This window comes from Pristis pectinata, chromosome 9 (genome assembly GCF_009764475.1).
Source record: "Pristis pectinata isolate sPriPec2 chromosome 9, sPriPec2.1.pri, whole genome shotgun sequence".
NCBI lineage: Eukaryota > Metazoa > Chordata > Chondrichthyes > Rhinopristiformes > Pristidae > Pristis > Pristis pectinata.
In genome coordinates this window covers 75,294,597-75,319,152 of record NC_067413.1, presented here as the reverse complement: position 1 = coordinate 75,319,152, position 24,556 = coordinate 75,294,597, and the positions used below count along the sequence as shown (strand labels likewise).

At 40.6% G+C, this 24,556-nt stretch overlaps 1 protein-coding gene across 1 annotated transcript; it reads right to left on the bottom strand.

The window, feature by feature from the left end:
- Window positions 1-89: 89 nt before the first annotated feature.
- On the bottom strand, window positions 90-22,684 carry LOC127574609 (syntenin-1-like). The gene is made up of 9 exons (XM_052023754.1): window positions 22,273-22,684; window positions 14,861-14,932; window positions 12,237-12,315; window positions 9,596-9,696; window positions 9,237-9,398; window positions 6,345-6,520; window positions 3,254-3,425; window positions 2,359-2,450; window positions 90-595 (listed from the first exon to the last, which is right to left on the bottom strand). The coding sequence occupies exons 2-9, from the start codon at window positions 14,909-14,911 to the stop codon at window positions 541-543; spliced, it is 888 nt and encodes a 295-aa protein (XP_051879714.1). The 5' UTR covers window positions 14,912-14,932; window positions 22,273-22,684; the 3' UTR covers window positions 90-540.
- Window positions 22,685-24,556: the final 1,872 nt, after the last annotated feature.

Sequence of the window (24,556 nt, the reverse complement as noted above, 5' to 3'; positions counted from 1 at the left end):
TGTTCTTTTTTTGGAAAAGGATGCTGCAGTGGTGTCAATTTATCTTCCCAATGTACGACTTAAAATGATGACTAAAATACTTAATGGAAAAATGTTCAAGGTACTTTATTTCTACATCAAATTAAATGCATTGTTGATTTTTTTTTTACAGTGGATGAACAATGATAGCAATAGTCTCAACATACTAATAATCAAAGAACAGAACCACAACTGTTCATTAGCTAGAATAAGGAAATCAAGATTCACAATTTCACTGGAGTTCAAATACTGTCAAATTACCATTCCACATCATATATAAATCAAAAAGGACATGGAACAATGAAATGTATAAAAGGAATGATCAGAGGCAGTCTGTGTCAATTCTTTGCTTTGTAAACAGGTAGCACTGAGTAAATAAAACAGCTCATAATTTGTATATTGTTTTAAGTATACAGTTAGATAGTAAGAGTTAATCTTGTAAGCTGGGTACAATCCAAGTTGCTGTTTTAACTAGAGTAGGGCCATCTAGAAGCCTAAAAAGTTGAGTCACATTTCAGGATTTTACACCTCAGGAATCCCATGATCCATTAGGGACTTGACAATGCTTGAAGCCATCCTAGTGAAAAATCAAAAAGTACAAAAATTAAAGATACCCCAATATTATTGTAAAAGAAGTTATTTTAAGCCATTATCTACTTTCTCATCCAAAGTGATTAAATGTGTGCATTGTTGCTACAATTCTGAACCACTGATCTTAAGGGAAGTGATACTGAGATAAAAGATCAGCCCAATCTTGCTGAATGGGCTCCTTTTTACCTTCAAGCCTGATCCAATCTTAGCCTCAACACCACTTTACTGCTATCCCTTGATTCCCTTTCAGTTTAAACATTTGCCAGTCTTCCCCTTGAATATATTCAATTACTCTCATCCCTCTGGAATGAATGATCCTTAAAATATGCCCCACCCCAGGTCCAGATCACCTCTCATGCTATGACTGCAACCCAAACCTACTCAACCTTTGTCTGTTTAAGTACACCCTTTAAATAGAAAAGACCAAAACTGTGTGTAATATTCTAAATGTGTTGGTACCAGGTGTCCTGTGGAGTTGCATCAAAACAACTTCTTCCATATTCCTTGCAATAAAGGCCAACATTCCATTAAGTCATGCTAATTGTATGCTAACCCTGTGTTCCTGACTTCCAGATCACTAGTATTTAAATGAAGGGAATCACAGTTGCAGTACAATCTGCCTTTTCATTCTTTAAGATTATAACATCCCACATTATACTTGATCTGACAACTCCTTGCCCCACTCAGTGTCCTCACAATTTGCCCATCTTTGTATCAAGTTTGGCTACAGTACAAACAATGAAGACCCCCCAACATTTATGCCCTGTGCAATCCAACTGCTTACTGACTGCCATGCCAGTTTGAAATGACTCATTTACTGCCAACTTCCATTTAACCATCCTAAACATTAAAAGCCTCTTGTATACAACTGCTCCTAGCTGATCATGCAGTCATAAATTTGTCTTTTTTATTTTACAGGTTGCAAGCAACTTCCATTCTGCCAGAACCCCAGCACTGTATTTACACTCATCACCTTAACTACTGAAATATCTAGAATGCAAAATGGTTCAGTTAAACCAAAAGTTTCTGCATTACTTTAGTCAGCCATATCAACAAAACAGTGGTCTTGCTGTATGTTCCTGGGTAACATACTAGAATTAATGTTTTAGCCACCTCTTGCGTTAATGAACAATGTATCTCTTTCTAAGAGCCATAAATTCTGCAATAAAATTGCATGTAAATTTTGGTATTTCATAACAAGTTTCCACTTGAGTAAATCTAATAAAACACTTCAATCCCACCTTACCCCAACTAATAAATGTGTAACATTAATCCTTCCTCCTATCTTTTCTCTAGAATGGAATCATCCTTCTGAGAGACTAGTTTTTCCAATGAAGTTGCAATTTTTTTTAAAAATACAGGCACAGGACATGGCTATTTTACCGTCTTACTTTCTATTGACAGTGGTGCTCAGCTACTTCCTGCAACTGCTGCAAGCGGTATCATTAATGGTACTCCCATCATTAAATAGTGGCTCCAGAATTAGGAAATAAAAACAAAATGCTTCAGGTTAACCCATAATATCATCTCCATTCTGTCTCCATAGATGCTACCTAACCTGCTGAACATGTTTAATTAAAGAGATTGTCTATAATGTGTCAAAAATTAAATCACTTGTGCCCCACTGTACTAATTTCCATGAACCATTACATACCTTGTGCTAAAAACTGGCTGAGGTAGCATGAATGGTAGAAGTTATAGTACCTGTCAAAAAGTTCATCTGAATCTGGTTTTAAAATCAACATTTACCTCTTCATCATGTGTTCATGAATATATGAAGGCATTATGGTAATGGTTATTACATTCCCTGCTGTTGCCAGAATATCAGCAATTTGTGTATCCTGTTCAGACATTAAGAAAACAATTAGTAACAGAATATACAGTTCATCTACCTTAAATAAAAAACATGCTGACAAAACTGATTTTTAGAAATTTCAGTTTTAACTTTTCCCTCATGAACAATTTTATATACAAGTTTGAAGACTCAATAACCTATTGTGGAGATGTGGTCAGTTGCTTTAAACAGATTTGTGAAAATTATTGGATAGATGCACCCATAATTTAACAGAACAGGTTTGATCCAGTATCCCAAAGGGTGGAAGAATCAAAGCTACCCAGTGGCTTTGAGTAGTAGCATTTGTTAAGAATAGTGTTTGTTTTCAGGTAGGATACACAGATACTAATCCACAAATTTCATTTCAAGAAGTCATTTGAGCAAAATATTTTAAAGTGAATCTTTAAGTCTTTGGACTTGCAGACAAAAAAAAAGTAATGGAGGATTTAAACAATTCAAGATGCAAAGTGAACACATTCAATGAACCATAAGATTCAAGACCCACTGAAATTAAACTAGAAATCTTAAGCAAAGGAGTTAATACTATTTAAAATGAATAGATTTGTATACAAAATTCATGATAATTACCTTGCAATATTAAATCAAACCATAAAATGCTGAAAATAGCAGCTCAGGCAACATGGAAGGGAAGAAAAACAGTTTCAGATCAAAGGCCATCATACTGAAACTTTAACCTTCTTTCCATGGTTGCTGTGTTTTGACAATGTCTGTAATTTGTTGATTTCAGTTATTCTACAACATTATTCTGAATGGTTTCTGAACTTCAATAAATGAAATATCATTTCTCACCTTCAACCCAATGATATTCTGCCCATTAACCTCACAGATGTTGTGTTCAGTTAGGAGTCCATTTCTGGCTGCTGAGCTGTCTTTTACAATCGAGGTGATTTTTCCATTTTTGAAAATGAAGCCAACATGTCCTGTGCTGTCTTTATGCATAGTGATGGTGCGTTCAAAAGGCCTGTGCAAAAAGAAAATTCCACGATTAATAACATACACAGACACTAATCCACAAATATCATTTCAAAAAGTAATTTCAATGTTTGAATTTTCCTCTTTTAGTCAAAGTTGCATTTCCTTGCTTCAGAAATCATATCAAAAAGTGTGTTGTATTCATGCTAGCTGCTATAGCTACACAAGTGTTTACAGTTAAAAAAGTGTTTTATCTTAAGCCCCTTAGGATATTCCAAGGTTCAGTACAAACACATCTTTTCTTTCAAACTCTTGGTTGTTTTTTTTTGAGGTGGTGATGAAGATAATGAGATTAGGGCAGTGAGTGTTGTATCCATTGACATCAGTAAAGCTTTCAACATGGTAGGCTGACCCAGAAGATTAAGGCACGTGGGATCCAAGGAGACTTGGTATATTGGATTCAAAATTGGCTTGGCCCATAGAAGACAAAAGGGTAGTGGCAGAGGGTGTTAATTTGACTGAAGGTCTGCAATCAGTGGTGGTCTGCAAGGATCAGGGCTGAAACCGCTTGTTTGATATATATTGAATGACTTGGATGAAAATGCAGATGGGTTGATGAGAGGCATAAAGCTGTACAGTACAGAAAACAGACACTTCAACAATGCCAACCAAGTTACCTACTGAGCTAGTCCCATATCCCTCTAAACCTTTCCTATCCGTGTACCTGTTCAAATATCTTTTAAATGTCATAATTTTAACTACCTCTGGCAGCTCATTCCATATATGCACCACCCTCAGGTCCCTTTTAAATCTTTCCCCTGCAGTCTTGGGGAAAAGACTGTCCCTATTCACCTTATCCCTGCCCCTCATGATTTTATAAACCTCAGAGAGGAAAGTTGTCAAAGGATTCAGCAGGGTTAGAGCAGTTGGAAATGTGGGTGGAGAAACAGCACATGGAGTATAATCCGGACTAGTGTGAGGTGTTGCACTTCAGGAAATCAAATGCAAGAGGAAAATATACAGTAAATGGCAGGACCCTTAGCAACTTTGATGTACAGAGGGATCTTGGGGTGTAAGGTCCATAGTTCCCTGCAAGTCGCAACATAGGGTGGTAAAGGCGGCATATGGTATGCTTGCCATCATCAATTGGTCAGGAAGTCATGTTGCAGCTGTATAAAACTTTGGTTAGGCCATATTTGGAGTATTGTGCACAGTTCTGGTCATCACACTATAGGAATGATGTGGAGGCTTTGGAGAGGGTCACCAGGATGTTGCCTGGATTAGAAAGTATTGGCTACAAGGAGAGATTGGACAAACTTGGATTGTTTTTTTTCTGGAGCATCGGAGTCTGAGGGAAGACCTGATAGAGGTATATAAAATTATGAAAGGCATTGATAGGGTAGATAGAGCCTTTTTCCCCAGGGTGAAAATGTCAAATACTGGAGAGCATAGCTTTAAGGTGAGAAGGATGAAAGTTTAAAGGAGAATTATGAGGCAAGTGTTTCTTTAATTTACAGAGTGGTAGGTACCTGGAATGTGCTGCTAGGGAAGTGGTGGAAGCAGATACGATAGCAATATTTGAGACATTTTGACAGGTACAAGAACAAGGAATGGAGGGATACAGATCACGTGCCAGCAGATGGGATTACTTTGGACTGGCATCATGGTCAGCATAGATATCATGGGCTGAAGGGCCTGTTCCAGTGCTGTACTGTTCAATGTTCCTAACTATTAAGGCAGTTATCAGGCTCATCTTCATTACAACTCAAATGATCTACTTCACTACAAATCTTTGCTCTTCATATGGCATTCTTTTAAAAAAAGATCATTAATATTTCCAAAAGATAACTTGAAAACTTATAATTCAAGTTTTGAGAATTTCATCCCAATATTCTTTGAGCTCAAAGCTGCTTCCACTTTAATTCCTCATGGGATAAAATTCCTTGTATATGAGCATTGTCTTGGTGTGGAAACAATTCAGCAGAACCACACTGTGCTATCAAATTCATGAAAATAAGGGGCAATCTGAACAGGTTATATTCTGCAAGAAAGACTTCTCCACTGGTGGAAAGCAATGGCCAGAGGTCAAACCGTTAAGACTGTGATGCCATGTTCTCATACTCTTAATTCTACATCTCTTGGTTATTCCACTATTGTCACTTCAGTATTTCGTTTGCAATACTTCAGTTTGCACTACAATCTTTGCACCATTCTGCTGTCTTATACTCACTGTATTTATTATGATATACACTGTATATTCTGAGCTTCATGCAAGCAAAGAATTTCATTGTACCCCATGTACATGATCATAAACTAATCTGAATCTGATGAGCAATTTCTTATCTAAGATGTGAATCTATGGAATTCTCTACCCTAAGCAATTAATGCTGATTCATTAGGTATATTCGTGCCCAAGATAGATTTTGGACAACAGGGAAATCAAGGGTTATGGTAATCAGGCAAGAGACCGGAGTTGAGTCCAAAGATTTGATCAGTCATCTTACTGAATGGCCTGTTCTCTCCTGCCACTCATTTTCTTGGCAGATCAATAATCTACTCTCAAACTGCCCTGCTTCAACTTTAGCAACATCTTATGAGGGAGTTTATCAAATGCCTTTTGCATCTGGATTAACAATATCCATACTAGGTTCACCATTTTGGTCACCACCTTCAACCAGGTTTGTCAGACATAACATACTCCCCTTACAATTGCCACAGTGATCTGCTCAAATCACCTGAAATGTATATTTTGTTAGACAGCTGGGAACCATGTTGGGTTTCACCAAATAAACAAACCAAATACAACAGTGTGACAACTAAATTCACACTTGCATTCAAGTGACCAGTAGAAAAATGTAAAGATTTATCATGAAGCACCAACCCTCCTTTTCCATTTAATTTTAAAATTGAAAGCTCAGTAATTGTCTTAGAAACCAAAAATAATTAGTGAAGAAAAAAAAGTTTTTACCTGTCACGAACAATGAGACTAATCTTCTGATCAGAAGCTTGTTTCAGCACTTTATGACTCTTATCACTACTCCAACCTGCACAATTCTCACCATTTATCTGCAGAACCTGGTCACCAAAGCGTAAGCCAGCCAGAGAAGCTGGAGAATTGGCCTGTACAAGTTGAACAAAGATACCCTGCAGGAGAGGAGGAAAACAAAACACTTATACAATGGAAAAATATACTTAAATTCTCTATGGCCAGCCATCTTCACCCCTGTAACTTCAAAAAAAAAGTGCAATAGGCTTCCATTAGACCATAACTTCTATTAATCTTTATTAGGGGGTGGTGAGATGCAAACAATGTCACAAACATTAATTCAATCTATGCAAAGCTACAAACTTGGTGCAATGATTTCAACAAAGCAAAGTAACACTTGGGAATCATCACCATCCTCCTGCCTTCAAGAGAGGAAGATGCCCATGCACATATTCTTTTAATGTGGATGGCTGTTACACACCAGCTATCAAGCTAGCTAGATAGAACAAGGTATTGATACAATGGCAAGGAGGTCCAAGATGACTGAAAACCAGTCTCTGCAGCACAGGCTTAGTGCACATATGCATGACATACATACACTCACAATCCGAGCAGTTGCACTTTCACTTGTATATCAACACACACACACACACAATCTTACACAGGTCCTTCTTGGCTTCATTTCCTTGATGCCCTCCCTGCTTTAGTGCCCCCCATCCCCCGATTTCAATTTCTCTCAGTCACTCTCCTCTTCCAGTAACTATTCTCTCAGTTTCCAACCCCTTCTCTCTTTCCCCATACTTTGCCTGCTCTTGCAACAGTGACATCTTCAGGCCATCTCCCAGGAATAAGTGTCTTAGGAGTGCAAAGAGTGAGGTTTGTTTTTGGAATGTGTATGTGATAATGACTCAATAGCATAAATTAAAAACTTTCTTGCAAAATACAAGTGAAAACACACAAAGAATTGATAAATGCTAATGAATATTTTTTTGGTGGAGTGATGAGAAAGGAAATCGGGGAAGTGGCAAAATAAATCACATGCCCAGAATAAAGATACCACACTTCAACCATCCTAGCCAAACCACAGAGCAAATCCATCATCTCAATCTAACAACAGAACAAGTTTAGAAAACTATGAAATTTAAGTTTCTCAAAGTTCCATAGCTACTTCACTGCAATAAGGAAAGCCCAGTTTGTTTACAAATTTGTTTTTTTTGGATGGCACAGCAACTTACCCTCCCAGCTCCAGCAACCTGATTGATCCTCAACTTGGATGCCATCAGTGTGAATTTTTTATATTCTACCTGGGACTATGCAGGTTCAATTCCAATCGCAGCTCCTGAGCAAATAATCCTTCCAGAATAGTCTGGACAACATTCTGGTACAGCTTGCATCTATCAAGCAATAGTCATACTGCAAAATTGCCAGAAAATGGCCATCTCCAATTAGAAATACTTGACACCTACCTTTGATATTCCATAACACACTGCCATTGGCAAGCCCTCCATTATCAACATCCTGGAGGGTCACCTCTGACTAGGAACTCAACCAGACAGGCCACATAAAATACTATGGCTTCAAGAGAGTCAGAGTTCAGAGCCTAGGTATCTTGCTGTAAGTGGCTCATTCACAGAAAGCCCTCGGCCATTCCAACATCTATTGGGAGTCAGAGCTGTAATGGAATACTTTCTAATTGCCTGGTTGAGTACGGCTCCAACAAAACTCAAGTTCAATACCATTCGTGACAAAGCAGCCCACTTGATTAACACCATAAATATTCATTTCCCCCTTGACCAGAGAAAGAACCATGAAATGCACTCGAACTTCTCAGCACCCCTTAAACACGCAATGTCCATCAAGATGATGGAAGGGGACATTACCACCTACATGTTCCCCTTCAAGTTGCAGAAATTCCTTTCTTGGAGATACATCACCATTCCTTCATCATTACTGGATCCAAATCCTGGAGCTCCCATCCCAATATAAATTTGGGAGTACCTGCTCCAGAATGGCTGCAGTGGGTTCAAGTGGCTCACCATCACCTTCACAAGATTAACAGATGAGCAATAATTGCCCAAACCCCAAAAGAAAATTTCTCAGAAGCTTCTACTACTGCAGATCTACAAAGCAGTCCAACTCTTTAGTGTTCTCTAACGTGGCTTTGCTAGGAATTCAGTTTCCATCAAGTCACAATCAAAATAACAGTTTACAGCACAACACACCAACCTCTTTGGACATGTAAAGGGCAATAATTGTAAGCCAGGCAGAAAGGTACACACCATGAAAACAATCTTTTGGAAAAAAGTCAATGCATTCCCAAGTGTGTCAAATGCAGTTAGAAATCCCAGGGGTTTTTCAAAGTGGTAAATAATCCAAATAAACAAAACCAGAAAATGCTGGAAATACCCAGCATCTGAGGAGATGTCATTTTTTGCTTTTCAATTTACACAATCAAGATGTTATTCCAAATATAGCAAAGATATTTTTTTTTCAAGTCGCATCATTGCACAGAACCCTTTTTTTTGGTCTGGGAAAATCTTATTTTAGCTGATGAATAATTTCAGAAGAATTTAAAAGCTGTAGCATCCAAGCCCCACAGTACTGAGTGACTGAAAATAAAAATTAACTAAATGTGTTGTTTCTTTTGCATTTTGTATTTATTCCTACATAGATTCCATAAGAATGAATTTTATTCCGTATCTCAAACTTTTGGGTAGTTATTTGTGAATTCTGTAAGGGTGAACTTCCATAACCCAAATGGCCCTAACGCAGGGGTTGCCTGTATAAAGGATCTTCAGTATACTTTGTTTACCAGAACAACCTCAATATTACAAACCTCTCAATAGCTTAAAATTATAGTTAAGGAGTACTTACATTGTCAATTGATTTAAGGCGAATGCCAATCTTCCCATCCTGATCCTTGCAGAGAATTAATTCCCGAATACCTTGTTTCACTTCAGCTCTCCGAAGACCCACATCACTTCCAGTCACTGGTGCCACCATGTAATTTACACTAGATGGTCTAGCAACAGTTTGCTGTGTATATTAAAGCACAATTTTGTTTTAATACAAAAATTGAAATCTTTAAGTTATAAGTCCTGATCTGGAGATTTCAATCTGGTCAAGCATTCTAGCTAAGATTTAACTGCTGCATAATGTTGGAGATAAAATTACAAAACAATTTCTCAATCACCCAGTATAGTATAGAGACCAAGAAATATATCATCACTTACATCTGGAGCTGGAACCAGACTCATATTCTTTTGTATCTCTTCATCATTCAGATTCAGCCCCATGTACTGAGACAATTCAGGATACAGACGGGGATAAAGGACTGTAAAGTTATTTAGAAAAGATTATTTTAAAAAAGACTGCCTATTTATATTACAAACTAATAGTGTAGCCAATGGACTACTTTTTGAGATAGTTACTTTGAAATAGAACATTAAAATAGAAATACAACAGCAAACTTTCACCAACAGTTAATGTAATAGTGAGTAGATTATCTGTTTTAGAAATGTAGATTGGGGAATAAATATTGAGCAAGGTACCAGAGATAACTCTCATGCTCTTCATCAGAAGTACTACCATGGGATCTTTAATGTCTGCTTGAGAAAGAAGGGGTTTTACTTTAACATCTCATTCAAAAGCATTCCCTCAGCACTGTACTGAAGTATCAGATTTATCTGGGGTGGAACCATTAACATGAGAAATATACACAGGAACTCCTTATTTGGCTCAACCAATCCATTCTGGTTCCATGATGCTGCTGCTTTTTAAATAACTGGCAACTAGAAATGCATACAGTACTCCAGACATGGTTTGATACAAGATTAGTGTGGATAAGCATAGCTCCAACACCATCTACAGATTCACCGATGACACCACTGTTGTTGACAGAATCACAGATGGTGACAGGACAGTGTACAGGAGTGAGATAGGTCAGCTGGTTGAGTGGTGTCATAACAACCTTGCGCTCAACGTCAGTAAGATCAAGAAACTAATTATGGACTTTAGGAAAGGGAAGTCAGGTGAACATGCACCCATCCTCATTGAAGGGTCTGCAGTGGAAAGGGTGGGCAGCTTCAAGTTCCTACGTGTCAACATCTTGGAGGACCTATCCTGGACCCAGCACACAGATGAAACCAGGAAGAAAACATGCAAGATTCGGGATGTCATTGAAGACTCTGACAAACTTCTATAGACATGCAGGCATTCTGACTGGTTGCAGCACTGCCTGTTATGGAAACTCTAATGGGCAGGATGCAAGAGGCTACAGAAAGTGGTGGACTCAGCCAGTTCCATCATGGGCACAGCTTTCCTCACCATCAAGGACATCTACAAGAGGCGATGTCACAGGAAGACAGCATTCATTGAGGGACACCCACCATCCAGGCCATGCCCTCTTCTCGATGCTGCCATCAGGCAGGAGGTACAGCAGCCTGAAGACCCATACCTCGAGGATCAACAACAGCTGCTGCTGCAAAAAGCTTATTTTCAAGATATTTATACCCTGTGTATGTATGTGTATGACAACAATAAACATGAACTTAAACTTGAACACCTTACTCTTCAATTCTACTAATCTAGAAATCATTCCTAGTGCTTCATTTACTTATGATTCAGCCTAGGCAGAAATTTCTCCTCTACCCAATCCATTTAGTTATATTCATATTGCAAACAAAAAGCTGTCCCAGCACCAATCCTTGTGGAATCCTAATTTCCACAATTTTCTGACGATTTATTGGCCTAACAAAGAAACTGCCTGAATGCCAAGAGACGGAACTTGGATAATATCAAGATGATCAAATTTGCAGAATATGATTAGTGGACTCCGGCATGGATTTTTGTTGAGGTCATCAACATTTACCATATTTATAAATAACACATTGGTGGGGAGGGGGTGGGAGAGAATCAAAGCCACATAACCAAATTTGCCAAAAGACAAAAATGTACAGCAAAGGATGAATTAAATGGCAATATGAACACTGGCATTAAATTACAAACAGTTAATATTAGATTAAGTGAAAAGGAATTGTGGCAATAGATTTCAAAGTAGGCAAATACCAAGTCATTCACTGGAGCCAGAACAAGATAGAACACAGAACTTTCTAAATAAACGAGTAGCTGGGTCCAAAGAGAACTGGAAGATGGGGTTGGGTCCATGTGTATTAAAACATTATAGAGAAGTTTTTTTTTAAAGAAAGTAATCAAAAAAGTCAAATGCAACGCTGGACTTTATAGCTGGAGTCCTTAAGCACCAGGATAATTATGTTGCCACCCTGGATACACTATACCTGGAGTATTGAGAGAAGTTCTGAGCACCATATCCTAGGAAGGTCATAAAGAATGAAACCTGGCCTCATAGTTCAATTAAAGGAACCGATTTCAGAAACCAAGGTCTTAGACAAAATTCCATGGAATACAGTATGATTTGATCAATTCAAGATGAAGGGATCAGAAAGGATAGATAGAGAGACACTTTCAGCTGACTTGGAGAGACTACGGCTATCAAGACATAAAAAGATTGAGGTCTTTCAGAAATAAAATTGGGGAACACTTCTACCCTTACAGAATGGTAGAAATTTGGAACCCTCCCATAGATATTAAAAACAAAAAAGTTATTTGGGAAGTAAATGGAATACCTTCACCAAAATAAAATTAGAACTTCCATAATTCCTTAACTAACTTCACCCTTCATAAATGAAAGCTAAGGTCTGACTACAACACGAGGGGCAATGCTGTAAGGGAGTACAATGATCAACTCCAATTATACATTACATGGCATAAGACTCCTGCTCTTATAAACACCCAATTTATGATGAGCAGTGCCAGATTACAAACTCTTTCTTCCCCACCATATCACCAACTTACCTCCATCTGACTGTTCAGAGGTTGCAGTTTCAGACAAGATTGCAAGATTTCCAGAATTTGCCACATACGAAGATTGAGCCTGAAAAGCATGTTGAACATTTGACACACAGGCATTTCAACAAATTTTTTTTGCATTATTAAATATTTCTAGTGAGTTCTAAAGAAAAAGAAATGGGTAAAAGAATGAGTAAGAGAAATGTGAAATATGCATTTATGCAATTTCCTTAATAATTTCAATACCAAAGCCAATTACATACTTTTGGAGAAAGCAAGGTAAGAAACTACTCTTAATTCATTTCATGGTAGGCAGGCATTGCTACCAAAGACAGCATCTATTGTTTGACTATAATTACCTTTGAGGTGGTGGTAAGCAACTTCCTGAAACCGTGCAGTGTAATATTGGGTGAGGAATTTCTGAAATAGACTGATGAATAAGGAGCAATATAGTTCCCAGTCAGGATGGTGTGCAATTTAGATGGGAACCTGCAAGTGATGCTGTCCTTGTTCTTCTTGGTGCTGGACGTCATGGGTATTAGAGGTGCACCCTGTATTGCCTAGGCAATTACAGTACATTTTGTAGATAATGTGCTGGTGGTGCAGCAAGTTAATGTTTAGGGTGGTGGATGGATTATAAGTGAAATGAGCAGCTTTGCTCTTGATGGGGTTGGACTCGAGTGTTGTTTGAACTGCATTCATCTGGGCAAGGAGAGAGAATTCCATTACTCTCCTGACCTGTGCCATGTAGGTGACGCAAGCCTATGGGGACTAGAGTGAATTGGCTGGCAAGTTAGTTGCATCAAGATACCCAGGCTTGACTTCCACTTGTACCCATTTTACTTACAGGGCTAGTCCAACTAAGCTCTGGACAATTTTGACCACTCCAGTATGTTAATGGTAGGAGGGCTAGACATTCAAAGGATTTCATATCGTCAAGGATATTCATGCAGACAGATGCTCACGAGGAACACTTTGCAAGGATAACGCGACTGGAAGCAACTTTGCCATGTCCGAATGTGATACTCAGGTCAAAAATCACGTAGTCCATCCAGCTTTATACTTACTCTGTTTCAACATTTTACACTCATTCTGACTTTAATGCAAGAATAGCTTACTAAGCTATTTCAGAGGGCAGTTAAGAATCAAACACATTGCTAATGGATCTCGAGAAGAAGCTACACCAAATAGGACATTGGACACAATTCCATGAAGAATATTAGTAAAAACAATCCAATAGTTTGAAGGAGATCCTTACTGAGATTAGAATTGGTGGGGGGAAAGAATTTTTATCCACAGATGCTGTGGTGATATTTGAATTCACCTCTGTGGATTTTTAGACCAGGCCTCTGGATTACTTGTGCAATAACTTAACCACTGCACCACCATTTCACTTTACTGCATTGGGTGATAAATGGATAGGTACCAAAATATCCTCAAATTCAGGGAACCTTTTATATTTAATTATATACATGACAGGGCCTCACTTTAACAGCTTATCCAAAAGATAATTCAAACATGGCATTTAAACTAGATTGCAGTTGCCCTGGACCATAATCTTATACAATTCTATTAAAACAAAGGAGATGTCAGAGTTTATTTGTATTTGTGGTGAAAATGAGTTTGCATGCACGTACTGATTGTGCAATTATTGTGCATTGCAAGTGTTGAAATAATTGCACAATCAACCTGAGTAGGGAACAGGTGCAGAATTCAGCCAGGCATTTGATACCATGTCAATCAACCAATTAATCCAGAACTCAGGATGGCATGGTACAGGAAGCAAAATTCACAGCAAGACTGAAAAAATAGCTAAGGCGGCAAATAGTAAAGAAAGCAGCCATTTAGTTTCTAATCTACAGATCATATCTGGGGACAGCTATAAATAGCTCACTGAAATAGGGGGAAAGGAATCTAACTAAACATCATGATATTGCACCATTATCTTGAAATGATTTTGTACAATATTCTTGATACCATTATCACCGAGTACCATGTATATTTCTGCAAGGCTATCCAGGCAACGTAAAGAAAAGGCAACCAAATTGACGCCTAGCAAGAAACAACTGAGCTGCCAAAACTGGACAGCTTGTCATTGTTTACCAAGAACAGAAAAACCCAGGAAACAAGTTCTTAAGTGATCATTTGAAACTCAATTTATAGATTTATTAGCTTCCAAAACCAAGGTATTAGAATGCTTAGAAAGAAGAGAGTCTGATTCTTACACACATTAACTGCTTGCTGCACAGATTAGTTAAGACTTAGTAAATATTACAGAAATATTTAGAGCAAAAATCAATTAGAATTATCACTTTCACATCTGGTCCTGCACTTTACTATGGCCCTATGGAAGGAAAACTGAGTGATACAACAGAAATTATCCTTTTGTTCAAATTTCAAATTCAGCAAATGTTCAATTCAATGTTCAAATTCAGCAAAAATCAATAGGACTGAAGAGTTGAATGAGATATTAAGTTAAACTCAACTGACGTCACTGGAACCTATGCTTACTGCCCCTTTGCTCCACCATTAAGATCTGTACCATCAGGTTCATTACATACTCCTGATTGTTTTGTGCATAATAATAGAATCATAACTGACAAATACAGAGTACTTCCTTTAGTGCTTACCTGGATCACCTTGTCTACTTTAAGGTCTTCTAAGGATGGATACAAAGACATGTTTGGTCAAATGTAAAAAGCCTTAAGGAGAAAAGAAATGTTTTGTTTAGCATATAATCTTGTGATTTAAAATATCTAGCAATCATGCCTTTATAAAATAGATATACAAAGATGTACTTTAAAATACTGAAGAAACAGCTTTTGAATTTTTTTTTTGATTCAAGAGATCATTACAGCACTTATTCCTTATGCTCTAGATTCCTGTACATTTAACGTGGAATTTAAAAAAAACTTGGGATGCAATTGTTACATACTATTGTTCAGAACAATCTCTGTAGCAAAACAGAAAGGATTAATCTAACCAACCTGGAATAAAATATGACATTGCAATAACCACCTTCTTACATTGTACAACTGCTAGGATTTACCATGACAACCAAACATGGATAGCTCTGCATGCAAAACTATGATGTTGGAAATACATACATTTTCTCAACTAGTTCACCCATAACAGATCACAATGCCTAAGGACAATTTGAAACATGTATTATCATTAGTTTACACTCTCTGGAAGACATTGATGTAGTAACATTTCCAAGAAGATTGCAGATATTTCCATACTATTCCCCTCACCTTCTCTTCCCCGCCCCCCCCCCCCCCCCCCCCCCCACTGCCAACAAATCCAAATTAATTCAATCCTAAATGCAGGTAGTAGGACAAGGGAGGAGAGAGAGTGAGTAAAATGCATTTTCTTTACACTTTTCATCTGCTAAATATAGTGTTCTGAATAAACTTCATGAATAAAGAAAAGTGGTCTGCAACTTCTACGGCTTGTCAATCATGTGACTTGCTTGAAAATCCAGTGCAATGACAATCAAACCAATGAAAACTATTTCATCTTTTTACTTTTTCCGTAAAGTAAATCTTGTTATGTTCATGAAAAATAATTCATTTGGGCAGATTACTGCAAGTGGTAACAGCAAATATCAAAACAGGCTTTAGCTAAAACTTGCGTTTGAAAAAAATTCTACTCCTACTCTCCTTCCCAAGATGTGCACAATTGTGCTTGCTTACAGAGAGCAGGTCAACAGGTATCTTACATTTTTCCCAAGTCTACTATACAATGGAGGCTTTGCATATCTATATAATGTCTACTCCTTACACTTGCATTCTGAATCAATGATTGCTAGCTATTTGGGGATAGTGACACAAATTCAAAATTAAAGATTTGGCAGATTAGTATTTCACCATCTTCCTAACAGAATTAGCATACTCATTTGCTAATGGACAGTATCCACATGCACAGGAACATTCCACTTTTGCCAGTGTGCCGGAATTATGGAGTCCAAATGATCTGAGGCCTGGTTTCTGATCTTGGTTGGGAAATAATTTATCAACACCGGATTTTGGAATGCCAGAGGATTAGCCAGGTATTCTTCTGATTATAATTTACTAAACTGCAGTTGAAGTGTACAATGTGGACACTGACTGGCTTAATTCTGCTGTCAATTGGCATAAAATTTCCCTGGAAATATTTCAAAGTTTGCTCATGAGTAATGGCTATTTGGCAAGTTTCTGACAGTCAGTGGAAACATTTTCTGACCTCTGTGCAATCTTGTAATAACTGTAGACATATTGAGACCATCGCAACTCAATTCCTTAATTTAAGTTTACAAGCGAGTTAGAATATTGAGATAAGAGATAGAATACACACAGAAGCAATGGAGTTGTGCTTTGTGTAAAGAAAATAAAAAAGAATTTTTTTAAAAAAAAAGCACATTTTCGTAAACCTATAGGAACTGAAGTTTTTCCAAACTATGAATGGAATGGTAAAGGGGATTTAGAAACAAACTATTGCTGTCCTAACACAGTAGAATGAAGACATAGATACAAGATTAAATGCAGGAGTTAGAAAGTTTTTGTTAAAGCAGGGTAAATCATGGCCAATTGATTGGGAGTTCTTTGAAGAATTAACATGCTGTGCATACAAGAGAACCAATGGATATCCAATACCCAGATGCCACATCAAAGCTTATTGTGGAAAATAAAAACTCAGTGTAGGAGGTAACATATTGGTGTGGATACAAATGGGAATCAGAATGTAGGCAATAATAGGTGTTTATCTGGTTGGGAAGTTATGAGTGTTGTAGCACAAGAAATGCTGCTGGGGTCAATTTTTTTTAAACAATTTGTATAAATGAACTTGGATGGAGGCACCAAATGTATGGATACTAAATTTACTGATGGCACAAAGATAGCTGGGATAGCAAGCTGTGAACAGGATACCAGAAGACTACAAAGGTTAAGTGAATAGGCAAAGATCTGGCAAATGGACTATGACAAACTGTGAAATTGCCCATTTTAGTGGGGGGAAAAATCTAAACTGAGAGAGATTGAAGAGGTCTCTGCTGTTGAGGGATCCAGATGTCCTAGTGCTTGATTCTCAAAAGGCCAATATGCAGGCACAACAAGTAATTAGAAAAGATAACAGAATGCTATCATTATTAGGGAGATTGAATACAACAGTAGGGAGGTTAGGCTTCAGTTATAAAGGCCAGGGATGAGACAACATCTTAAGCTCTATGTACAGTATTGGTTCTCTCATTTAAGGATGGATGAAGCAATTTAAAGAAGTTTACCAAACTAAAACTTGGAATAGGAAGGTTATCTTATATAGAAAGGTTGGGCAAGCTAGGTTTGTATCTGCTAGAGTTTAGAAGAGTGAGAAGGAACTTGATAAAAAAAAAACAGAAGATCTCAAGTGGTACTGACAAGGTGAATGTGGAGAAGTTGTTACCTCTTGTAGAAGAATCTGGAACTAGGGGTCACAGATTAAAAATAAAGGGTCACCGATGTGAGACAGCCAAGATAATTTTTTTTAAATCCCACAAGAGGGTCTTCAGAACTCTCTCCCTCAAAGGCAGAATTGGACAAATCTGTGATAAGCAAGCTGGTGAAAGGCGAGAGGAGCAGGTAGAGATGCAAACTTGAGATCACAATCAGATCAACCGCGATCCTTTTTTTTGATGCTGGAGCATGCTTGAGGGGGTCAAGCGGTCGGCTCCTGCTCTCAATTCATATGTTTGTATGCAAATACTTCTCAGAGTTTAATTGCATAGCAAAACAAAGTCAAAATAAAAAAAAGCACAAGTTCTATGCTTACAATGGTGCAATCACATAGCCAGGTTCAACATAAAAGAAATCATTCGATAGTAGTTTACAAATGAACAAGAATCAGCATGGGATTTATATATGTGACCTAAAACCTGTTAAAAACATGGCCAACATGCACATTTCAAAACAGGTGGAGGGCACAATATAGTCAGACTAGCTTTATCACTAGTAGTTGCACTAATTTAGGGATGAGTCATGGGTACTGGATGTGTAGTCTACAACCATATGAATAGATTGTACTGAATGGTATATTATGATTAACAGAAGTCAAAAAGATATGCAAGAAGATTTGGAAATATAGAGCAGAACAATAAAGTTGGAGGCCAGTGAAAATAGTAAAGAGCAGGACTAAGTGATCAATAGTAATTTCTGTTACATACTGTTGGGCAAATAATGGTTTATGAAGGATAAAGAATGCTGGCATCATGAATGATAGATTAAAAATATTTGATTCTGTGAAGCAATCGTATTGATAAGTGTTTCAATGGAACACAGGCGATATTGCAGAAGTGGCTGAATTCACCTTGGTGATGGATTGAAAATGGATTTTAAGCAGAGTTGAAAGGAGGCCAACAACATGGTTCAGTCTGTCAAGATGACTAGGGAGATTCAGATCAGTCAAACATGATGGTTTTGGTCTCCACTCATCCAAAATGTGATATTTGACAAGCAAGCTTATTGCACAAAGGCAATCAAAGGAATCATGTACCCGAGAGGTAGAAACTGTTATGATTAGAATATATTATGTGAAAGCCAACTCTGCTCAGCAGTGTCATCTGCATGCATGTCCAAAAGGTCCAAGTCCTCAATGTAAAACAGAAAACACTAGAAATAACCACTTAAATGTATGTAATGGCACTAATGTTGAAAACTGTCTGAAGGCATTACCTAAAATGCCACAGAAGATGACACCAAAGGATCATCAGCAGCTTATTCAGAACTGGCTTAAAAGGCAAGTGGAGTGGTTTAAGAGAGACATTTCAGTAAATAGCACTTAGAAATCTACAGACACAATCAATGAAGAGGTACCAAACTACTAGATTTGAATTAAAAGAACCAACTTCAGGTAAAGAAAAGAACTTGTAGAGATGGAGGAAATGACAAAGGTAGGGAAGTCCAAGGCTAAGGGGGATTTTACAACTGGCACCTTGTTTAGCACTGAGAATGCATTCCCAGGAATGAGAGCACTGCTATGCCAGGAACATAGTGCAAACCCCTGCCCTCCCTGGCAATCCAACAGTGATGAAATAATGGTCTCATCATTTCACTGCTCAGAATGGAGTGAACTTCTGCCTGTGAGGGCAAGCAGTGTAGCTATTCAGTGCTGAGATATGGGGGTCAGGACTGCATCCTAGCTGGTGCAAGTGTGGGTATTGCCTGGGACTGACAGTGGCTACTCCAATGTGTTGAAAGAACAGCCAGATCCTACAGTTCTGTTGCATGCAATGGAAGCTGCTATCTCTCCATTTGGCTGTACAGCTCTCCCCTACCCAGATTTCTCTAACGATACAAGCTCACCGACCAGCAATGCACAGCTTCATGGCAGACAAGGGTTGATGGCAAGTTTCCTGGCACAGCAGTGTGCAGGCAAGCAGATGTCTTCAGCAAGGAAGTGTCCAAACTCTAGGACTAAGAACGCTATAACAAATCAGTACTGTGTGGGATAACCAGAGGTGAGGTAACAGTGTAAACAAATATTAAATAAGAACAATGAACATTTATTGACTTTCAATGATTTCAACTTGATGAATAAGCAGAACATGGTATGGAAAAAATACAGGCAGTAGTCACCCTAGCAGCAGATGCACTGGAATAGAATCCTGCTCCATATCAAAAAAAATTACTGCAAGACTTCTTACATAGTGCCCATAAAAATTGCCACACACTTCCTAAAGAATGTTTCATGTTAAGAACATTAGATTGGAGTGGGTTTAGCGGGCAAACCACAGATGAGAGTGGGAAAGATTCAGGTTATTCTACCTCAGAACAATTCACTTATACCTTTAGTCCAGTTAGTACATCGCCCAGACGTAAAACACTATCATTGCTTGTCAGAAAGAAGGACTGCCAAGAAAAATATTTAATATTGAAAGCTTGCCATTAGACTGCATCAAATTGATCTTTCCTTTGGATGATAGCTGAAGGTGGAACGATGATATTTATAGAAACATGTTTTCAGGTGACATCACTTCCAGAAAATGATTTGCCAAGTCATCATACCAACCTGTTATTTACACCTAGCATTGAGGAATATCAAAAGATCAAAACAGATTTCTCAAAAGGGAAAATCCAAGACAATCAGCATTAAACATATTAATAATTATTCCAATGTCTGCACAAACTAATCATAATAAAGTAATCAATGTTATCAAAACCACGACTGTGCCAATATATTCCCTCTTTCTCCCTCTCAAAGTTCAAACAATCCACAAATATTTTGCTTAATTATGTAAGTATAGATTTGCCATAGCTTTAAACCAACATGATCTATCTCACAGATTAAAAGGAATAAGTTTCATATCAAGGCAATTCAAAAACCAGCTACAAGTAAGCATACACCACGGTTTTCACAAGTGATTGAATCCTTCTACCAAGGGCAACAAAGAAAGATGAGGTTATAACTTTGCTACACATTTCAATTCCGTGCATAATGGAAGCCCAAGCTGCTATCGTTCACTGCTATTATTCATGCCATCTCCTTGAGACCCATCTGTGAACTACAATGCTTCAGTGAAACTCGATAAAATCTCAAACTTTACTCAATCAGCATCTTAAACCTGAAGTTGTTTACATTTGTTTCAAACAAACGTGAATAATCGCTTTATCTACCTCCTGCTCGCCATCTAAGCATTTTTTTCAGTTGTCTAGTTACCTTTCACTGTGGCCCTGACCTTTTAAAGAGCCGTAGTGCTCCAGCGTAGTCTTTCCTTCTCCCCACAGGTACTGCCTGACCCGCTTACAGCCCATTCCCAACAATTTTCACTTTTATTTCAGGCTTCCAGCAACTGCAACAGCGGCGAGTCCGTCCGCCTGAGACACGCACAGTGTCCGCCTAACTCTACCGGTGACGTCAGCGCCAAACAGGGCCGGGGCTCGGGGGCCCCCGCGTTCGGGGAGGGGGAAGAGACTCACGGGACCCCCGCGTTCGGCGGGAAGTTGGGGGGGGGGGGGAAGAGAAAGAGACTCACGGGACCCCGCGTTCGGCGGGAAGTTGGGGGGGGGGGGGAAGAGAAAGAGACTCACGGGACCCCCGCGTTCGGCGGGGAGGGGGGGGCCTCACGGGACCCCCGCGTTCGGCGGGGGAGGGGGGGGCCTCACGGGACCCCCGCGTTCGGCGGGGGAGGGGGGGGCCTCACGGGACCCCCGCGTTCGGCGGGGGAGGGGGGGGCCTCACGGGACCCCCGCGTTCGGCGGGGGAGGGGGGGGCCTCACGGGACCCCCGCGTTCGGCGGGGGAGGGGGGGGCCTCACGGGACCCCCGCGTTCGGCGGGGAGGGGGGGGCCACACGGGACCCCCGCGTTCGGCGGGGAGGGGGGGGCCTCACGGGACCCCCGCGTTCGGCGGGGAGGGGGGGGCCGCACGGGACCCCCGCGTTCGGGGGGGAGGGGGGGGGCCTCACGGGACCCCCGCGTTCGGCGGGGAGGGGGGGGCCTCACGGGACCCCCGCGTTCGGCGGGGAGGGGGGGGGCCTCACGGGACCCCCGCGTTCGGCGGGGAGGGGGGGGGGCCTCACGGGACCCCCGCGTTCGGCGGGGAGGGGGGGGGCCTCACGGGACCCCCGCGTTCGGCGGGGAGGGGGGGGGGCCTCACGGGACCCCCGCGTTCGGCGGGGAGGGGGGGGCTCACGGTTCCCCCGCGTTCGGCGGGGAGGGGGGGGGCCTCACGGTTCCCCCGCGTTCGGCGGGGAGGGGGGGGGCCTCACGGTTCCCCCGCGTTCGGCGGGGAGGGGGGGGGCCTCACGGTTCCCCCGCGTTCGGCGGGGAGGGGGGGGGCCTCACGGTTCCCCCGCGTTCGGCGGGGAGGGGGGGGGCCTCACGGTTCCCCCGCGTTCGGCGGGGAGGGGGGGGGGGCCTCACGGTTCCCCCGCGTTCGGCCGGGCTCACATTAAAGGCCCGAAGTCAGCGCGACTCCCTCCCGCCGCCGGGGGAGGGGGTAGGTAACCCAGTCACTCTCCGTGCAGCACCACCCCGCCTGGTACGACGACTGACCGACCGACCGATTCCCCACCACATAACAAAAGGCCTCACCTGAGCTGCAATGCGGGGACTCGAACCGACCGAGCGCGGCGCCGCCGACTGATCCTCCTCTCGGCCCGACGGCTGCACCGTCTCGTGACGCGACTCGAGACGCCGGAAGGAAGCGCGTCACGGAAACAGGCAACAGCTGGCGGAGAGGACGGTTGCCGGGCAACCAGCGGGTGTAGGGAAAGGGGTGGGGGGGGGGGGGTAGGTTAGCGGCAAATTGCGACGTGGGTTGTTTAACAAGGGGAATGAAACTGTCGGGTCCCCAGCTGGGCACTCTGTCAGGGACCGGGCTTGCTGTCAACACGTCGAGATTGTAAAGGGCACTGTTTAATGCAACAACTGCAGAAGCAATTACAGCAGATTCCTCGGCTGCTTTTGTCTTGTGCAAATACTTTCCAATCATCGACGGAGTATCGGTTTTAATGTTTATCAGGCGCTTATGAGTAACACAGCCACGTTAAAAAAAATCATCTGATCATGACCGCATTGTTGTTTGTGGGAGTTGCTATATGTACAAACATTTGCTGACGACAAATCACTTCAAAAGTGCTTGGGGACCCTAATGTAGTTTTATTTATTATTGGGTATGTGTACTCCTTTAGGAATAATAGCATGTGATAAACTGCTCTCTTGTAATTGTACAAATATTTCGGTGCAGAACTGAACACGCCTGTTTAATAGCTGGCAGTGAGTACAGAATACCTTCTTTCTAAGTTCTTTTTAGCAGGCGGACAGAGGAAAAAAATTCAAGGATGTGCTCAAAGCCTCCTTGAAGAAATACAATATAGACGGCTAACTCCTGGGAACGTTTTATCTTCAGGCTTAAGTATTGTTCGTTAAGGCCAAGAGGGGAGGAAGAATGCAAATAACAATGTTAGATCAAATGAAAAACTACCGTGTGGCACTGGGATTTTTGACTTAAAAGTAGGACCCCTCAGATAGTTACTGCACTCAGGAGAGGAGAAGTAGACATTCCCCAAAAGTTGGGTGGGGGACTGCTGAGACGGGCTGCAGTCAGACAAGTGAAGTCATTTTCATGGGGTCATTGGCAGATCGACTGCTGGAATGGTCATGAATATAACGCATGCTTTAACATGTAGCAAAGAAGGTCGGGGGAGTTACCAATCCTACAACATTCAGCATTGTACTGATCTGTAGAGAAATGCATTAGCAATTCGTATCTTGCTACAAAAGACATGAGGGCCGTAAGAGGGATAGTGACGGGAACATCGAAGTGGTGATCCTGAACAAAGCACTCTATTTTTCAATCATCATACTTCCTAAAGCACAAAACCCAAAATCGCCAGCAGTCCATGCTCCACATTCTGCCCGTGCCCCAGTAATTGAGTCCGACTCTTCACGGGTGGATGTGGTGTAGTCAATGTACCTCTATTGAAGCCATAAGCGTAGCACCAAGTAGGAGATTTGAGAAGTGAAGAGTCAAGATTTATGTTTGTACAAGGGATTGCAAAAGCTTGTTTTAAACAATGTTGGCATGTTAAGTTACATTTTTTTAGGCAAATAAAAATTGATTTTTGACACCCCTTACAGATCTGAAACTTTTTTGGCTTTTTAACTTGTGTGGAATGGTGAAACATGGATTGTTTGCCAAATAATAGTTGTATATGGCATAATGGCTGTCTGTTGTACCAGTTTGACAGTAGGTTTGACATGGAGCTGCCAGAGGGGTTAATTGTTAGAAGTTCACAGTGATGAGGGCATTCTGGGAAGTACTGACATCACTCCTTTTTCAATGTCTGCACCTTCCTCATCATCAACTGTCTGCAGGGGCTCAATTCATTCTAGCTTGTGCCTCCAACACACGCTGTTGCACCATGACTGCTGCATACTTAGCGATGCCTCCAGAGGCATCAAACATATCGTAAGCATGCAAATGATGGTGTCAATTGGATTTCTTGTTGGCTTTGTCAATACTGCTTCATTGCTTGGGTTCCTCACAAGTGCCATCAAACACTTTTGTCTCCAAGTGGTAGGCCAGTGGGTCTCTGTAGCGGCGTGAAGGGATCGGGAGGGATAGTTTACTACAAGACGAAAGCATTATATTAGTTATCCTGTGCACAACTGCAGAAAGATCTTGGAATTATAGACCACTGCACACACTAACTGAGTGCGACAGCAAAATCCTCCATACATCTTTGGCAGTTTACTGGGAAAATCCTGAGACAAAGTTAAAGGGGATGGTCACTTTGACAGCTACTGGGAAAGTGTAATCATCAGATCCAATTAGCCTCAGGCCTTTTTCCAGTAAACTGCAAAGAACCTCCAT